The sequence below is a fragment of the Haemorhous mexicanus genome, chromosome 2 (genome assembly GCF_027477595.1).
Source record: "Haemorhous mexicanus isolate bHaeMex1 chromosome 2, bHaeMex1.pri, whole genome shotgun sequence".
Lineage (NCBI taxonomy): Eukaryota > Metazoa > Chordata > Aves > Passeriformes > Fringillidae > Haemorhous > Haemorhous mexicanus.
Genome location: NC_082342.1, coordinates 34,317,414 through 34,336,112, shown reverse-complemented (window position 1 = coordinate 34,336,112; position 18,699 = coordinate 34,317,414). Strand labels below are relative to the sequence as shown.

The following is an 18,699-nucleotide window of genomic DNA, read 5'->3' as shown; positions in this document are numbered from 1 at the left end:
ATCCCTGGGTGATGTCTACAGGGGGTAGTAACATTTTTTTTGTTTTTATGAACTCTGGATATCTGGAAAGCAGAATTGCTATGAACTGTTTGTATTGGGTGTGAGGGGAAGAGGGTGGAGGGCTCTGCAGATCTTGTTTTGCATAGATCTGGCAGCATCATACTGTCATGGGAGCAGCCACAAACACATGTTCCAAAGCAAACCAGCTCTCTGAGCACGGAGATGACGGCTGAGTTTGATTAACCCCTGACCCCGTTTCTCCTGAGAAAAGATGCATGAAGAGGGAATGATCAGCATCATGAAAGCCTCGGGAAAGCTCTTGGGGGAGAGGAGAACTTAGCTGACACTTTCACTGTACTGGAAAGGACGGAGAAAGGGTGTGACCCCCAGTCACGTACTTCAGCTGCTCTCTGGAAACTGTTGCCAAGAAGAGCTCACGATGCCCTTTCAGAAAAAAGCAGTAAATGCATTTGGGCATAGGCATTTTTTCCAAGCTTTTTCAACCCCGAGGGAAAGCTGCACCTCTGGGAACTTCTGGTGGCCCCTGCCCATGATCCACTTGTGGCAATGCATAGGTAAGGCAAAGAGGACCAGTGCTTGGTCTGCATTTTCTCCCCTGCTTTAAACACATCCTGGAATCTTGGCTGTCCTCTCTTGAGTTCACTGCAGGTCCAGGATAACTCGGCTGACTCAGCTGTTTCCCCATTATCCATGCCTGGGCTGGAGCAGGACAGTCAGCCAAAGCACTGGTGAGAAGATAAGCTCTTCCACAGAGGCTGAAGATGATTTGTGTATCAGTCAGGCTCTCTGGCAGCCAGCCCTGCACTTTGATCTTTACTCTTAAACTCTGCAGCACTGCTGATGGTCTTTGCAGAGTCTTAGCCAGAGCCTCTTGTTAACTGACCCTTGCAAGCCCTGGCAAAGAGACACTTCAAAGCAGACCTATGAACCTGTGTAATTAAACAACTAGGCCATAATGCCCTCATCACAGGGTGTCTGGTTCTCTCTGAAACTTGTAACTGTAGAAGATTTACCACTGGAAGTTTTTCCTAACCTTCTGCTGATGCTGTTTGGAAAAGGGGGAACACACACATGAGGTGAAGGCAGTGAGAAAATGAAGTCTCAGATGCTTTCAACACAGGGAAGGTGTAATTTTGGGAATGCTTATATGGTAGGGTTGGTTTTGAGCTGAGAACCTTCTGCAATGGGACAGGCTTAAAAGCAGTATTCTAGAAAGATAACGCCTTGCCCTAAAAATCTTGCCGCTCCTATGTTGTGAGCTTTGTGCAGAAATGGCTGGGTGATTGCACAACAGAGTAGGAAACCTGAATTCAGGGACCCACATGGAGGTGTTTCCAGGACTTTCAGGGAGTCTGCACTCATTTTGAGGACCTGTAAATGAACCCTGTAAAGCTGTTCATGGGCAGGAGTGGAAAAGCTCTTGTGGCTCAGTTGACCACATTGAGTTGGTCTCCACCAACTACAGCAGAAGCTCATCTGCCCTTATTTGTGCTTCTGAAATGGAATCACAGAATCATAGCATACTCTGAGTTGCAAGGGGCCCACGAGGATCATGGAGTCCAACTCTCAAGTGAATGGCCCATACAGGGATCAAGCCCATGACCCTGATGTTCTTAGCACCATGCTCTAATCAATGGAGCACAAATCCTCCTCAGTGAGGGCTGTTTTTTCAACAGGAACCACCTTTTTGTGTCCTTGCATCACCTGTTACAGAAGGAGCTTTGGTCCTTAGTGAGATTTGGGACTGCTGCTGTCACGTTATCACCACAAAAAGAAGAGAGGCAGTGTTTTGTGAGATAGTGCTGTCTCAGGGAAGCCTCTTACAGAAGCATGAATAAGAAGTCTCCAACAAGACCATTTTTTGTGTATATGTCAACATTACCATGCACACAATAAAGACCAGTTAGGGAAACATAAGGTCCTTGGCTGAGACTATCAACAGTGCCCTTACAGTTGTGTATAGATGTGCCTATGGATGAAAACCTGAATTAAACTTCTCTAGTGAGGAAATTTAGTAGTTCCTCTCCTGAACAGCTTGAAACAAATTAGAGAATACTGATAAGGATAGGAATTAACTTGTAGGAGATTCTGAAGAACAGTGTTTTGTCTGAGGTACACTGACAGTCTAAAAGAAACCCCCTAAAATCAGGTTTTCATGATATCCAGCAGTCTCTGCCTGCTGTGTTTTTTCCAGTTTGATCCATGCTGCTCAAGTCCCTGTAATATTTTTTGTATGAACCATTCTTCCTCTCTCTTTTTTTTAAATCTTTTATCAAGCAGTGATTCATCAGGCAGAAGTCAATATCTCTCTTACCTCTGATTTTGCATCCTCATGAATTATTTTAAAATCTGGCAACTTTGGGCAGCAACAACTTTTCAGAGGTCACAGCAAGAGGGGTTCTTGTGAAGTTCCCCATAGCTTTCAGCAATGGAGTTTTACTATCCTAAAGATAGATCTGAAAAGTATATAAAGGTTCAATTTTTTAAAATAATACTAAAACCAGCATAAAATTACATTGTACAAAACTAAGTAACTGATCACTTCTAAATTAGGCCACAGTTGCTACTATTTATATTATTACTGTTTTAAACCCAACATTTTAACCTATAACCTCTTTATAGTATGAAAACCCTAATCTATAGCATCATTTCAGGTACTGTTGATGATGTACAATGTTCACATCTCTTGTAATCTTGCACGGGAAAAGATTTCCTAGATATCAGTTGTACTAAATCTTAACTCAGAAGGATCATGACATTGAAAAGGTAGGCAAAGCCTGAAAAGGCACGTCTCATAAATGCCTCTGATGGAAAATACAGAGTCCTGCCTTTTGTCTGCAGGAAGCCCCACATCTTATCACATTTCTTTTTATTTTTATTTTTGTGCTTATTTTGCAGGCCCAATATTTTCTATTGTAGGCAATGAAATTTAGCATCTCCTCTTTCAGAGTGCAGTCTAAACATTAACATTAAGCCAAATGCCCCAGATGAAAATTTTCTGTGCTGTTTGGCTTCCACACATTTTATCTCCCAGTCTGTGCATGATCATGAGGATCTTGCGCACATACCTCTCCCTGACAACTTGGCAATGATTCTTTGGAAGCTACTTAGGAAGCGGATAGATCTTGTATAAAGAATGAGAAAGAGGGGAAAAAAGAGGTCTTGGCTAGACAGGCCAGCTAACAGTGTCTTCTTTTCCAAGAAGGGGACACAGGGTGGTCCAGAGTGCTGCCAGCACCTCTGGACTCCCAAGGCTGATTTTTAATCCTGTTTCAGTGCGTTACAGGGCATGTCACAGGATCTGAACTTTAGTTTTCTCACATGGAAAAAGACCTTTTAAAATGAGATTATGATTGCCCTTCAGTTTCCATGAACTCTTAGCAAATTTCTCCCAGATGCTGGTGATCTGGGGGCCTACCACACACGACCTTTCTCAGACATGAAACACCAGCACGAAATCCAGAGCAATGCTTAACTTTCGACTGATTTTAGCAAGCACCAAGGACAATGAGATCTTTAGAAAACCTTCTCTAGCATTCCCAATAGGTTTTTTGAGTATCAGAGGAGAAGATGAGATTTGTTTGTCAGTGAACCCCCGGGTTTATGCAGGACCATCCAGGTAACACAGCTGATGTGTCTTTCAGGACCTTGTGTGGCAGGTGTGGTGGGGCTGACCATGCCGCGGTACTGCCTCTTCGGGGACACAGTGAACACGGCCTCAAGGATGGAGTCCACAGGCCTGCGTGAGTATTTGGGACAGTCAAAGAAAGGGGGGACTCAAATGACAGAATTCAAAGCAGCCTGAAGGAGAGGGCACCAGTTTTGCCCCTGTAGGTCGGCCTTTAGGACCCTGCCTTCCAGCTGCAGTTCTCTGACTTGAATCCCATCGACCAAAATCAACGGGAATCTTGCCCTACTTTCCTCCAACATGGTTTGGATCTTGTTTTCAGTCAGTGCTAAGAACCCTTAATTCAGAGCTGTTCTTGCACAGCAAAATGATTCCCTTACCTTTCATGACCAGTACAAAGCAAGGGTTGAAGCACAGGTGGGCACTGCTTCCATCATATCCGTGGTCATAGAAAGTCCCAGTGGGACTGGAGACAGCAGGAGCACTGCAGGTGCAAGAACATTGTTACACATGAATAGAAATGCATATAGATAAATAGGCAAATTGAACGTCAGTCTCTCAGCAAATGTAGCTCATAGCTGTGTGATCTTCCTCTACATATTCAAACTGATGTTTTTCTTTCTTATTATTATGGAAAAAAAAATTAATCAGCTCATACCCCATCCTTCAAAGGGGAAGGCAATGTGATTGACAAAATTGAAATAAAAGCTCAACCCAAAACAAACTACATTGGAGGAAATGTTTTAGAAATATTTCCTGTCTTGTTCACACAATCAGAACAATAAAAAATTCCAGTGAGTTCCAGCAGTGGCTGTAAAACCATCTGGGGAAGATGGGAATTCAATAAAGTTCTCCACCTTTGCCCTTTTTGTTCATAGACTAAATGGCAGCTCTGGGTAGAGTAAATTACTAAAAATGCAGACATATCTACATGCAGAGCCACATTTTCTTTATGTTCCCTTGCAAACTCCATCTCTCTTCTCTTCATCCCAGCTTTCAAATTATGTTGGGTGTCTGGAGCAGGACAGTTGGCTATTTTTCATTTCTTTCTCATTCCCTAGTTATACTGTCACAATAGATAAAACAGAAATCTAGCTGAAATGTTCCTGGAAAACCACTTACCATATTTATGGAGATGGACTTCTACACTGAGTGTGTTTGGTATCCTTCTCCAGGAAGCCCCAAGCGTAGATCTTCTCTCCCCCTGTGCTCTTTACAGCCCTGCCTGGAAGAATCCATCAGTCAGCATTAAACTCTACATAGAGGAGCACCACACAGCTACACCAGCCACACACCTGAATTGGAACACTCCTGCTTTGGAGCCCTTTTCCTTGTCAGGATGGAGCAGTGGGGAATTCACAGCATGTGTGCAGTACAATGATCCAGCTGTTTTGCCTTCTGTTCCCAGCTTACAGAATTCATGTCAGCCAAAGTACAGTGGATATACTTCGGAATCTGAATGAAGGCTATGAAATCATACCCAGGGGAAAAACAGAACTGAGGGTAAGAAGGCCAGGGCTGTGTGAAGCGCTTCACAGGGGAGTCATCTTGCTTGAGGGATTTGCATATTTTTATCTTTTTTGGCCTTCATACACCAACCTTCAGTTGAATCCTTCCAAAACTGTCCCTTTCATTTGTTTCAATACACTAAGTAGTTATTGAAGGACTGTGGGATCAAGCAGTCATCTGTATGTGCTGGATATAAGTATTTATATAGTAGACTATGTAGCCCACCCTTGACAGAAGCTGCTACTTTTCATTGTCCAAACAAGGCAGTACTAAATAATTCAAACATAATTCTACCCTTACATTGTCAATAGCCAGAGGTAGGAGCTTTGCTTGCCTTAAATACCAAGAATAAAATGTCTGAATATGACCTCAGGTCCCCCAACAATCTTGCATGACAAGTGGAATCATTCAAGTTCATATGTCTGCAAGTGGAGATCTGGGGTAAATAGTTTGGTTTAGTCAAGGGAAAGAAACCTTTACATAGTTAGTGGGGATAAATTGGCTTTTCAGGAAATTATAAGCCTGAAGTACTTTCAGGGTCTAATTTACATGAAGATGATTGTTGGTTTTCCTCCCCTTCTTCAGTCAAAGGTGATTGACTCTCAAAAAGGTTCACCAGATGCATCACACCTTACAAGCTAAACCATCCGTGGTGGGAGAGGAAGTTATTATTCTGATACTCCATTCAGAATGAGCTGTAAAATCTCTCAATTAATAATGCTAGTGCTGCCAAAAAGGATGATTAGTGATCCTGTAGTTTCCAATTTCTGTTCAGCTGTGTAGTTCCAATGACCCAGACCAATGAGGGTAATTTGTAAATGATAGTTGGAACAAGGATAATGAATATCCTCTTTCAGGAAAGTGAAACTCAAATAATCCATGAGCTATTCTGAAGGACAGCCCAAAATTTCCAGGCATGGTCTGTCTCTGGATATGTATGAAGCCAGAGAAAGCTAGAGAGAAAAATTACATATCAAGCAGAGGGCAGTCAGAAAGCTGCTTTTTATTTGGATTTTTGGTTTTATTTTAGGGTAAAGGAGTAGAAGAAACATATTGGCTGGTTGGGAAAAAAGGCTTCCAGAAGCCCTTACCTAAACCTCCTGAAATAAAGCCAGGGTAAGTGTGACTCCGTCACTGTCCAAAACATTCATTAAAACATCTCTTTTAGAGTTCACAGGCTGAGTATCTGTCCAAGTTATCTGTTTGCAAAATCTATATCCTGTTCCTTTGGTGACTTACGTGTTCAGGCATAGTACTGGGACTCAGCAGAGATGCGATTCCTTCAGCATCTCTCCTTACTCACAGTTCCCAAGTGGAACTGTGGAAACTTCCTGCTTCTCCCCTATAATCACTTGGAGACTGAACACCAAGGAGCTCCTCCTTGAATCTCCTTCCTGCTCTGGATGCTTATAGGACACATACGGGTAGGGACACTTTCAGGTCTCTGGTGTCATCAGCGGATGGGAGACACTCAAGATTTTTCTCCCCTTCCATCAAATTCCTGCTGAAAACATCAGCCTCATTCAGCATATAAACACATTTCTTCCCTTTCATTCTAACAGAAGAATAAGAAAGCTTTGTGTTACAAATTTATGGCACTGTTATGTAATTGAAGATTTAATGATGCTGCCTTCATTAAGTCATTTTCTAGCTTTGCAATGCCTGGCTTCACAGAGTACTCCCTGTTCAGCTGTCACCTTCTGTATGCCTGGAAAGGATGTTGTGGTCAGGACATAAAAACCAGGAGTCAGATTGCTTTGGCAAGAACAGCGTGGTCACCCACATTAAAAGCAGTCAGCCTTGACTCCCTTTATAGATAATAAAGAGAAATACTTGTTAAGGGTCTGATTCAATTGGCCCTTGCAAGATGCCTGGCTTGTTGAGGTCCTAAAGTAGCTACTTCAGAGATCGGTGTCTGACTGCAAACAAGGTCTGTTTAATGTAGCTCTGACTTCTCCTTATCAATACTGTTCTACATATGGCCCCATTCCCTCTTAGTAAATAAAAGATTTCCCCACATGCTCAGGATCAGAGGATCTTGTGCTTCCATGTGTAATCTCTGAAGGGTCCACCCTTAACACTGCAGAGACAGAAGTGATCTCTTTTTCCAAGGACCAAATATTCCTCCTTCTTTTGCAGTATCTCTGTCCCCACAGGTCACACAGCAGCTGAGTGATTTTGACAGTAATCAGAGGAAAAAAATAAAGTTACACAAAACCATATTTGTCCTAGTGAGGGGGCAAAATGAAACTTACACCCCATAGGCCAAGAGTCAAGTTACAGAATGAAGGAGCTGGATGTTGAAGCAGAGCAAATATTTGGAGAACTGCTTCACACATAGGCTGTGCTGTTACCAGACAGGTATCAGACATTGTGAACTGCTTTCCAGCCTTATCCTGATGATTCATGTTTTGGCACAAAATCAAGAGGCTGGAAGTCATTTCTCTCTAGCTGGCCAATATGGTGATTTCAAGTTACTGCCTCCTATAATTCCATAGGGATTATTGTAGCCTTACTTGTAGGCTCTTGAGCTGAAGAAGGAAATAAATTCCTCTTCTACCTATTTTCTTCACTCTGTCCTGAGGCAACTTATCCTCTCCTGGGTATTTCCTTACCATGAGGTCTATGAGCACTTGTTTTCATCTCTTGCTTCATATTGTGACCTGGGTAGCCTAAATATCTACAGCTGGGCAGTGGTGGCCAGACTGAGAGGTGTTTCCTACTAAGTGAAGGTTACTACATCATGCTTGGTCTTATGTCCATGCTATGGAATTGCAAACCTGTGGGCCATGGATTTAAGGGTCAGATCCTATGGATGGAAGTTTCTGAAGTTCGTATTCAAAGAATAATTCCTTCTTTCTTGGTCTGGTTAAATCTGTTTTACCTGGTTTTCATGGGAATTTTGGGTTAACCTTGCATGACACAGAAGAGTGCAGGACAGTTCTATAGCCTCTCTAGACCTTGCTTTGCTTCAAGGTAGATTTCTACACATACACTTGGTACTGCCACGGGAAATAATGGCAGACTGGACATAGAGAAGGTGTTACAAAATTAAGAGACATCAAAACCAAGCATGCCAAGCAGTCAAGCAGCAGACTATCTGTAGGATAGACATTCTTTTGAGATTTCAGTCAGATAGGTCTAAAGGAAGGCTGTGAAATTTTTTTGCGGGTACGCTAGGTGACTCTCTGGGGTGCTGAATTATCAGACAAGGAAAAAGCACAAAGTTGCGAGTATATAAACATGGGATATTTGAAGTTGGCATCCTGTGATGCTTTGAGACAGGTAGCATCTTTTCAACTCCAGTGGAGTACTCATCATGTCCAAAAAAGCAGAAAGGATAAGAGGTTATACAAAACTACCAGATGCAAGCATACCTGGACTAAATCTCAGATGCATTTTGCAGAGCACCAGAAAAATATCTAAGACTAGGAAAAATTCAATGGCTAATGAAATTCAGAAAGGAAAAAAAAAACAATCAATCCAAACCAAACCAACCAACCAAACAAAAAAAACCCCAAACCCAATCCAGAACAAAACCTAGAGCCAGGCTGATTTTCATTTGCCATTCCAAGGAGATGAGTGACATTCTTGGTCTACTGAATTTCCTACTTTTACCATCCTGATTCAGAAATTCTTTTTTCTGGTACTGAACACAGAATTTGAAAGCATCAGAAGTCCTCTATCCCAGCAGGGAGCTTTATTCAGAAACTTTCTCTTTAAATTATTTACGGAAAGTTAACTGGAGGGAAAAAATTAATGCAATTCAGCAAAGATACATATTGTCAATCCTCTAAAAGGCTTTTAACCATTAACCCAGTGCCTAGGTAAAGAGGCATGAGAGGTAAAGAACCTATGAGAGGTTTTGATTTTTGGCATAAACCCAAATCCCTTACTCAGTATGAATTCATTAAGTCTTAATCCAGAAGGGTTGATAGGTATTCTAGCCCACTACCACTCACAGTGATAAGTGCAACCTGATGTGCGACATCACAGAGCACTGGAGATGCAGCCAGGAATAGGTGAGAGTGTTGGGGCCCTCTCATCCTTACATGCATGAGGATCAGCCCTGGAGGAAGCACTGAGATCCTTGTTTCAAGATAAATGGGTGAGAAGCAGCGAAGGATGCTCAAAGAATCCATCTCCCAACCCCCAGTGAGAAGCACCTCTTTATGAGCCAGGAAAAAGACACTCATTAGGACAAAAGGGTTTTTTCTTCTACCCAGTACAAGGTTATCATTGCTTTGTCTGTGTTGGAGCACCCTGGTAGGATGGAATGTAGAGAGTCTCTTGTGTTGCTGTTGCTGCTGACGTGTCTTTCTGAGGAGAAAACTGAAAGCATTTTCCCTTGGGCTCCTATCTGAAGTCTGTCAAATGTGTTTTTAAATCAAAACTAAAAGAGCTTTTGGACCAAACAGCAGTGAAAAACTCTTGTTGTCCTCCCATAGCTGGAATTATACAACAGCATAAAATATTTCCTAAATAAATTTTATATAACATTTAACAAGAGCTATTCAAGGAGATCAAAGCATCCTCTGTCTCATAGGCTTGATCATGCAATGTCAGGACAGATCTGTTTTGCTTCACACTCAATCCCTTCTTTTCAAACTATTTCTGACCACCTAACACAACAGCAAAATGAAGACAAAGGAGTATTCTGATCATGGCTGTGGCATAATGACAATGAGAAAGAAGACTTTTTCTCTGAAATCTGATGGAGGATGAGAAAGGGAATGAAAGTTGGTGACTCATCTCCCTTTCAACAAGACTGTTTGACTTGTGATGTGATTGCACCAGCTTTTATATTTAAACAAGCTCTTCCTGAGCATGCTGAAGTTTCTGGGAGAATTGACTGGAATATTACAGTATTTGTGCTAATAGCAAGAAACCCTAAATGCAGTGTTCAGAAAGGAAGGGAAGCCAGAACTTCACAGATTTTCTCCTGCTGGTTTTGCAAACAAGGTGATGGAAAGAGAGGGGCTTGGAAAAGTAACAGCTGTCTCCAAAAAGAGGGGTTTTGCCTGAGGCTGGGATGGATAATGCAGAGCCAGATCTCTTCAGTTGCTCAGACATTTGTGAGTTCAGGAGATGTGCAGGTTCTGTTTGCACTGGATCTTTCTTTTTTGCTGTTGTGCAGTGGCTGGAAGTCAAGTCACTGCCAAACAGTTATTTGATACTTGTGTGAGCAGTGTCTGGAGGTGGACCTCAGGCAGTCTAATACCGTGCTTGATCCCCAAATACCCTGGCCAGGCCTTCACCTGTGGGTCACAAGCTGCTGCACTGTTGTGCAGACACAGGCAGCAATGTCCTCCACCCCCTTGTGGGTGAAGTCCTGCTGGGTGGACTCAAAAGCCAAACCCCTGATGCTGACCCATGTGTGGCTGAATTTTGTTACCACTTCCACAAAGGATCTGAACACAAAGATTTCTTTTGTCCTTACAACAGGCAGGATTTAATCTTACTAAAAGTTATTTACCTCTATCTGATCTGGTCACCTTGCATGTCTTTTAAGAGTGCAGAGAAGCAGACATTTCTTGGTGTTGATCTTCTTCTGCTTTGGGATAAACTCCTGCTGTGGTCCAGCAGCACCAGCTTTCCTCCACTGGCTTGGAATAGAACCTAACATATTTGGCTTAAATGGAGACATGTCTATTACAGATAAAAAAATACCAGGGAGCTAAATCTCACCTGAGTTGTAGATTCCCAGAAGTCATGCCTCATTGAACCCATCAGGATTATATCTTCCCGGCTTCCCTGTCCTTGGGACCCAGCCCCAAAGGCACCATCACTCTTGAGGAAGTTTATAGACAGGGCTCAATGTTTCTAAAAAGAAGAAACATGTTGCCAGAGATAAGAATTTAGGTAAGACCTGGGAGGACAACTTGACTAGGCATTTCCATTTGTAGAGCAGGACTGGCCAAAGACCTGAAACTTCACTCTAATCTCCCTCAGGAAAGGCTGTTAAAATTGTGTTCAGCATTCAGACAACTGGCTTTCTCTAGGGACTGTTAAATAGGATTTCTACCAGGAAATGTGCCCACAGCTTAGTGAGCTGAGAGCTTCTGAAAGAAACATCCCTGGAAGACCAGAAGGCACTGAACAGGAACTAAACTAACGAAATGCAAGGTCTTCACTGCTGTTTTGTTCTGTTCCTCCCTTTAATGAATGTGGGCAAGGATCAGTGGAATAGTGGAACCATTCTCCCAGGATTCCTCTTATTAAATTGAATCTGGAAACAGCCTTGATAAAGATGTAGTTCGTACTCTTCAATCAACAAAGTCATTCATCTTGTCCTGGCAGAAGTGTCTAAGAGTGCCAAGAGCCCTCTGGACACTTAAAATTTAATTAGCTGACCTCATCCTTTGCAGCAAGTTGAATGGTGCAAAAGAAGAATTAATAAAGCCAGAACCAGGACCCATATTTGTTTTCCTTTCTCTCACCAGAAGACACTTACCTTTCCTTTAGTCTCCATTACAGTCTGTTCTTTGTTTCAAATGAAACTGAACTGGTTCTTTCTCTAATGGCCTACCTGTTCACTGCAGGTATAGAGCTCATGGGTTACTCCCAGAAGAAATTGCAGAGTTCAAAAGGAGGAAAACTGAAAAACTCCTTGGCAAAAGAGCCTAGATCTGAGGTAGTAGCTGTAGGACAGTCCCCATGTAGCTCTGCTTAGTGTCTGCTTGTGTGTTATTTGTCTGCATTTTACTGGTTTTAGTGTCTTTTCTTCCCCATTTCCTTCTTTTTTTCTGCTATTTTTTTTTTTAAATATGTGTTATTATTCTAACATGTCTCATTCAAGAGGTGCTTGGAACAGCGGCAAATCTGTAGCCTTGTTGGGTGATTTCCTAGTGAATGTATAACCTAGTATCCTATTAATTGTTGGGTGATTTCCTAGTGAATATATAATCTAGTATCCTATTAATTCCTGAACAACATTGAGCATTACTAGGTTTATCTGCAGTGTATTATCAATCCATTCTATGTTGATATTCATGGTGCCAGGAAGAGCCCAGTACATGGTCAACACAGACATAAAACTGGAGGTCAAGCCTGGAAAAATCCACATTGCCTGCTGTTGCTTTTGTAATGTATATCTTCTGCCTAGTGTAATTCTGTACCTCGTGACAGTAACAGGATGCAGCTTTGATATTCATCATTATGATACTGATGGGTGGGTACAAGAGATAATGGATTTATGGTTTGGGTGGAATTTGGAAGTCACATGGAATATGACAGCCTGACCTGATCAAGTGGGTGTTATCAGAGCAAGGCTGGCATAGAAGCATGCACAGCCACATTTGCACAAGTGTGATGTCCCCTGAAAATGATATATGAGCTGGGATTTTTGATAATATCTCTAAAACCAGCAGTAATGCTCCTGCCTAACTCCTCTGGATTAGTGTGCATTTCATGTCCACTCCCCTAACAAAAGGAGGGGTGGATGAAAGCTCGGAGTACCTAGATATAGGCAGGTTACAAACCCTTAAGACACACCATGTCAGGCTGATTGCTATGAAGACTAAAATTCCATCCAGTTTTCTCACAAGGATAAAACCCAGCAGATAACTGTTGGCTGTGTTCCCTTTTCCCACACACGTCTTTTAAAGATTCAGGGTGTTACCAGGCTGCTTTATCTCTCTTAACCGATATTTAAATTTTTGTCCAAAGTTCTCCCTATCAAGGATTTAAGGGCAAAAAAATCCTCATAAAAAATAAAATAAACAAAATTATTTGAATATGGGACACAACCTGAAGAGACCTGGATAAGCAGTACCATATATGAACACCCACTGCTAAATAAAAGCTCTGAGGCACAGAAGACCACCGTGCTGATTTACACCTAAGAGTACCAGCTAATCCTCCAAGGCCAGAGACAAAGAGGATCTCACACTTGGGTTAGCCCTGCTTGACAAAACCTGCACATATACTGGTATATAAGTATTTAGTACATTTATAACCCACAGACTTCCACACTGAAGCAGGCTGATCAGCAATATATATTATGGAGGACAGAAGATTCTCATTAGGCAATTTGGCTTGATCCATTGGAGATAGCAGAAAAATCAATAGGACATTCATACCTGGATCTTTTCAATGGCCCTAGTTCCATCCTTCTTGTGTGCAGAAAGCTTTCAATGGAGGCAATTAAGTCCTCAACAGCCACTTATTCCCACGTGCCTGCTTTGTGGTGTAGTGATGTTTCCAGCTAATCTACCTTAGAGGCTTCTGATGAAAGGAAGGGACTATGCTGCCAATAGCCTTGTTTTTCCTTGATGGAAATAAAGGAACATTATACAAGGATCTCATATGTAGTGATCTATGGTCCATGCACCCAATTTATGGTCCTTTTAGTCTGGGATTCTAAAATGCTAATAGTCCCACAGGGCTCTTGCTGCAGTACAATAGGGATCCCCGTCTTGGAGTAATTATGTATTTTGGAGTATTCATCTGACCAGGAGTCTAGAAGAAGTTCAAGACTCTGCTTCTGCTGCTCAGGAGTCAATCCTTTAACCTTGAAAGGGTGTGGACTCAGCTGTCCTTGGCGTATTCTGGATTTCAAAGAGAAGTGATGGTTCTGGCTGGATCTTGATAAAAACACTCAGCAAAACATGAGTAACACTGGAGTGCACCTCCAGCTACCAGAAGATAAATCTCTGGGCTATATCATTAGTGACCCTTATCTTTTGTCCTCTGGTAGGGTCCTGTGGCCTTAACATGGACCTTCTAACCCACTCATGCAAGTGGGATTCAGCCCAGAGCACCATGGCTGTCCCAGACACTTGTGTAAGGCTGGTAGATTAAACAACAGCTGAAGGCTATGTAGGATAAACCATGGCATCAAATGCTGCTGGACAATATCCTCAGGCAGATGAATCCCATCCATAGCATCTTACAATACTTCTGAAACGGAGAAAGGGATTTCTCTCTTTAACTTCAAAACACAACAGAGAACTGTGTCGCAGAGAGGTCAGTGACTCCTTAGGATCCATGGATAGGTCTCAGTGTGTAGATGAGACTTAAACCCCATGTAAATCAGTCAGAATTCATTGTGAAGTTCTCAGGGGTGAGATTTCACCTGTGTGATTGGCAGTGGCTGTATTTGTGGAGAGACCCACTGTATATGAATCTTAGTACAATCTGTACTGCTCTCTGCTGACTTCTAGATGTGTAAGCATACAGGTAGTGTATGCTGCAGAGACAAAAGCACCAGCCTGGGATTACCCAAAAGTACCAAGGCTCAAATTTTCAAGTTGTTTTCTCTCCTTTTTCTTGTTGTTGTTTGTTTGTTTTGTTTTGTTTTGTTTTTTGTTCCTCGAGGATTTGACTCTCCTTGCATTCTTACGTCTTATCCTATGAATTCAGCTAAGTGACAGAAGATCCCTTGACATTCTTTCTTGTTTAGGAAATACCTAAATAATTGCAGCTTGCTGACCAAACCATTGGCTAGCAAGGTGCAGCTGACCAGCAGAGAAGATCATATAACAATAGGATAGCTTGGGTTGAAAGGGACCTTTCAAGGTCATTTAGTCCAATACCCCTTGCAATGAGCATCCTCATAATAAAAAAATTTCTTCCTTATATCTAGCCCAAATCTATCCTGTTTTAGTTTAAAAACATTACCCTTTCTATTATTTCTACAGGATACCTGCTTCATGTAGTTGGTTTTTAACATATATTTCTATTCTAAAGTAATTGCACATTCATTGCACACAATGATGCTGTGTTTAAACCATACATTTATGTATATATACAACTATTTCTTAATTATTTCTTTCTAACCTCTATATAATAGTAATGGTGTTGTCAGTAGGGACTAGCATTTAGCTCTTTTTGGTTTAAAAGAGTTGGAATGATATTTTCTTCTATTATACACAGTAAATCTTATTCCATATGATGCTTTATCCATGACAGGATAGCTGTAGATTTGAGACCTTCCTGAAGCCCTGCCATTTGCTGAGCTTCTGGCCTCTTACAAGTCCTTGATGTTTATTTTGTGTCTGAGAATCCCATTATGTTATAATGAATTTGCAACCCACCAGCAGATGGTGGCCCAGAAGCTGGGCTTGACGAACTCTTGAAGTATTGCAGCAAAAGATCCACTTCAACTCCACCATTTAACATTTCTGCTTTGGCTGACACAAAATGATGCTAAATAAAAAAGTCACGACTTGGTGAGCAGGGTTGCTAACTCTTATTTTCTTTTCTGCTTCACAGCCACAACTGGCCAGATGTACTGACCAGGAAATTGAAATCTGTCCTGAGGGACACAAAGAGGACACTAAGAAAGCAAAGAGCTTGGAAGCATGAAGGAGAAATAAGTTTTGGAGAGGATGAAATCTGAGAAGAACACGACAAAGAACTAGTAAGATCAGGAGGGACACCTTGAAGCCAGTCCAACAGAGCTCACAGTCTCCATTTAGTTCCCAACCAGTCCAAAGCAGTATAATTAATGAAGCTCTTAGATCTTGCAGAAGGTGAACCTGAGCAGGCAGATGAATCCTGACCATCACCTCCTGTGAAACTGGGCACCATGTCAGAGCTGTATATGTGTGTGTTTTTGGGAGGGGTGCTCTGGGGAGGAAAGTGAGGGTGATAATGATGGTAGCTCCCACTCTTCATGAGCAACTGTCCCAAGGACAAACTCAAAGAATATTTTTGCTAGGTCTGCATGGCAACACTAACAAATCCAGCTGCCCTTGGGCCTGGATTCAAACAACAATGACGAGTGCTACAGTGGTTCAACTGTTTTACTTTAAGTAGTTGTTTTCTTGTTGTTATTGTGGGAAGGTCTGGTTTCATGAAAAGGAGCGCAATTGAGAAAAAAATGTTTTGGACAACTACAAAGAATATTTTTACTCCCCCACAGAAATTTTGAATCAAAATGTTCTGTTCCTGTATGTTACTTAAGCTGAAATATTTTCTTTCAAATTGACATTTCAGCTGCAAATGCCAATTTAATGCTATTTTCAAAATGAAATAACAGTTTTGAATTGAAACAGTTTGGTATGAATCAATATTTGTTTCAAGTGCCAAAATGAGATTCTGCTCAAAATGTCAAAATATGTCATATTCACAAATCCCAATCTAAATTTCAAGAACTCTTTTTTTTTTTTTTTTTGCTTTATACACACACATATACAGGATATCTAAAACATGTTATGCTTTTCATCCCAAAGCTGGATGAAAATGGGATGCCAAGATATTGCAAAACTGAGATGCAGTTCCATTAGCTAAGTAGTACTAATAAAATATGAACTTTTTTTCCTGCAAAAGTGGGGCTGAGGGAATGAAGAAAACATCATTAAAGCAGCACAAAGCCTAAAACCCATCACTCTTTTCCCTTCCAATCTCCAAGTGGTCTCTAAGGCACTTGTCTATTAAGTAAACCTCCCTGTGGGTAAAAGGTTTTCTGTAAAGGGTCAACATTTGGCCTGTAGGCACTTCCCCCAGAGCACACTTCCTCAAAGTCAAATAATTTTGGTGTTGGGCCCTTCTTCTTCCAAGTTTTTTACTGCTGTTCAACATCTGGCTCCTAACAACCTTCTGGGAATTGTTCTGTGTTCTGCAAGGCTAAAGAGAGGAGCGGGTATGGTAATGTAATCAATATTGCCACCAGAAGGTGTTAACTGAGAACACTGAGACCTTTCTCAAGCTCAATTTGAGCTCTTCTCATCAGACCAATCAAAACAGATTATCACCATTCAGATAATAAATAAGAATCAACAAGCACTTGGCAAACTTTCATTGGATATTGAAAATATCATTCTGAAACAAATAGAGTCTGACTTCACAGAATTAATGAACAGAGTATTTTCAGAGCTAATTCACTGTATCAAGTATAAAACATGCACTGTCAAAGTAAGATCTGTTTGAAGTATAAACATCTAAAAAGCAAAAACAGAAGGGAAATTCATTAATGCTGTTTAATAATGAGCTTTTACTCAGTGGCACCTGGTTTTGTAAAAGAAGCTTTTGCTTTTTTAGTGGTGAGTTAATATTCCATGTGGGAGAAGTTGGCCCTTGAAGGATGTCTGTCAAAAGGCTCAAACAACACTCAAGCTGTCAAACAGGGATTAGGAAAGCCTTCACTTTCTGCCCTGTGCTCACCTTCTGTTTGAAAATTCCTTCAGAAAAATGTCTAATGGAAGAGACTTGGGGCAGGTAATTATACACTCAAAGTACATTTCCAGAGGAGAATGTTAGCTGGATTGGTCTGTGCAAACATGGGTTTAAAATCAAACAACTTCCACATAATTCATGTCTTTTCCATTATTTTCCCATATGAAAAAACCCATCTGTCATTGCTGTCCTGTTACATAGCAGAGTGGGTCATATCAATCTGAATTTTCCATGAAAATTATTGAAAAAATATTTCAACCCACATTTCTGCACACAGTTTTGAATTCTTTCTTCAGCCTGTAGTCTTCTAAAATAAACAACATTCTTTGAATTCCTTTTAAAATAAGATAGTAAATCTGTGGGAAAGGGTAGCAGAGAAGCAAAGTTCTAGTAACAGACAACTTTGGTAATCCCAGGATAATTCATTATTCTCTTTGAAGTCAGTGGTAACTTCTCCCCTTAATTTCAACAGGAAGAGGACAAGGACTCATCCCTGGGTGTGATTACCTCTGCTGTTAGAAATATAAACCCCATATTTATATTTTCCTGGTATTGTTCTGTTTAGAGGGATTTAGGTTCATTTATGAGATTTCTTCCCATACTGTATCTTTCTTCTTTTTTTTTTTTTTTTTTTTTTTTTAATTGCTTTTCTCCCAAAACTAGTGTTAGAATGTTGTTATGAGGAAGATGTGGGCTGGAAGCAGCAAATGGAAATTTTTGTTAGTCCACGTCAGACTTCTCATGTGATTGTGTACAGGGCACTTGGTGGATTCTTGGATAAGGAAGCACACATTTCAGTAACCATTATCAACAGGAACTTACTATATGATTGCTAGAAGTTCTACCACTAATGTTATAGAGTGAATTTTAATGTAATCATGCAAAACCACTGAGAGCTGCAGATGTATTTACATACAACAAACAGTATCTGAATATAGTTTGTATTTCATACAATATTTTTAGCAGTCAATTTATAGCATGTGACAATAAAGATCCTTGAAGACCTATCCCTTCACCTGAAAATCTCATCCTAGTTTGCATATTTATCTTCAGCTGACTTAGCTTACTTTTCATCTCCCTGTGAAGATAAGGCACCTATGGAGACCCCCCTTTCACATATTCACTGGATTATACAGTAACTAAAAGCAGGTCTCAAGGTACACAAGCCAGTGGCAGGACAGTCAGGCAGAGAAGGTGTGAGATGCACAAAATCCAAGGAAGATATGGAGCAGCCACAGCATGGATGAGTGCCCAAACAGCAACAATGGCCCAAGTCTGGGAAAATTTCCCATGACAGGGCATGTTAATGTGAGGAGAGGTCAATACCACTCCCCACAGCATATTTCTCCTTAAAAAATGTGAAGATGCTCCTCTGGGGTTTGGAAATACAGCCATCTGAATGCAGGAGTAGAGTTGAGGGT

The 18,699-nt window shown here is 41.2% G+C and overlaps 1 protein-coding gene across 1 annotated transcript in view; it reads left to right on the top strand.

The window, feature by feature from the left end:
- The window catches only part of LOC132323318 (retinal guanylyl cyclase 2-like), a 40,832-nt gene extending 22,585 nt beyond the window's left edge, over positions 1-18,247 (top strand). The window contains exons 15-18 of the mRNA XM_059838369.1: positions 3,666-3,764; positions 5,058-5,152; positions 6,189-6,274; positions 15,374-18,247. Coding sequence (XP_059694352.1) covers positions 3,666-3,764; positions 5,058-5,152; positions 6,189-6,274; positions 15,374-15,500 — 407 coding nt within the window. The 3' untranslated portion in view covers positions 15,501-18,247. The remainder of the gene's footprint in view (positions 1-3,665; positions 3,765-5,057; positions 5,153-6,188; positions 6,275-15,373) is intronic.
- The last annotated feature ends 452 nt before the right edge of the window (positions 18,248-18,699 follow it).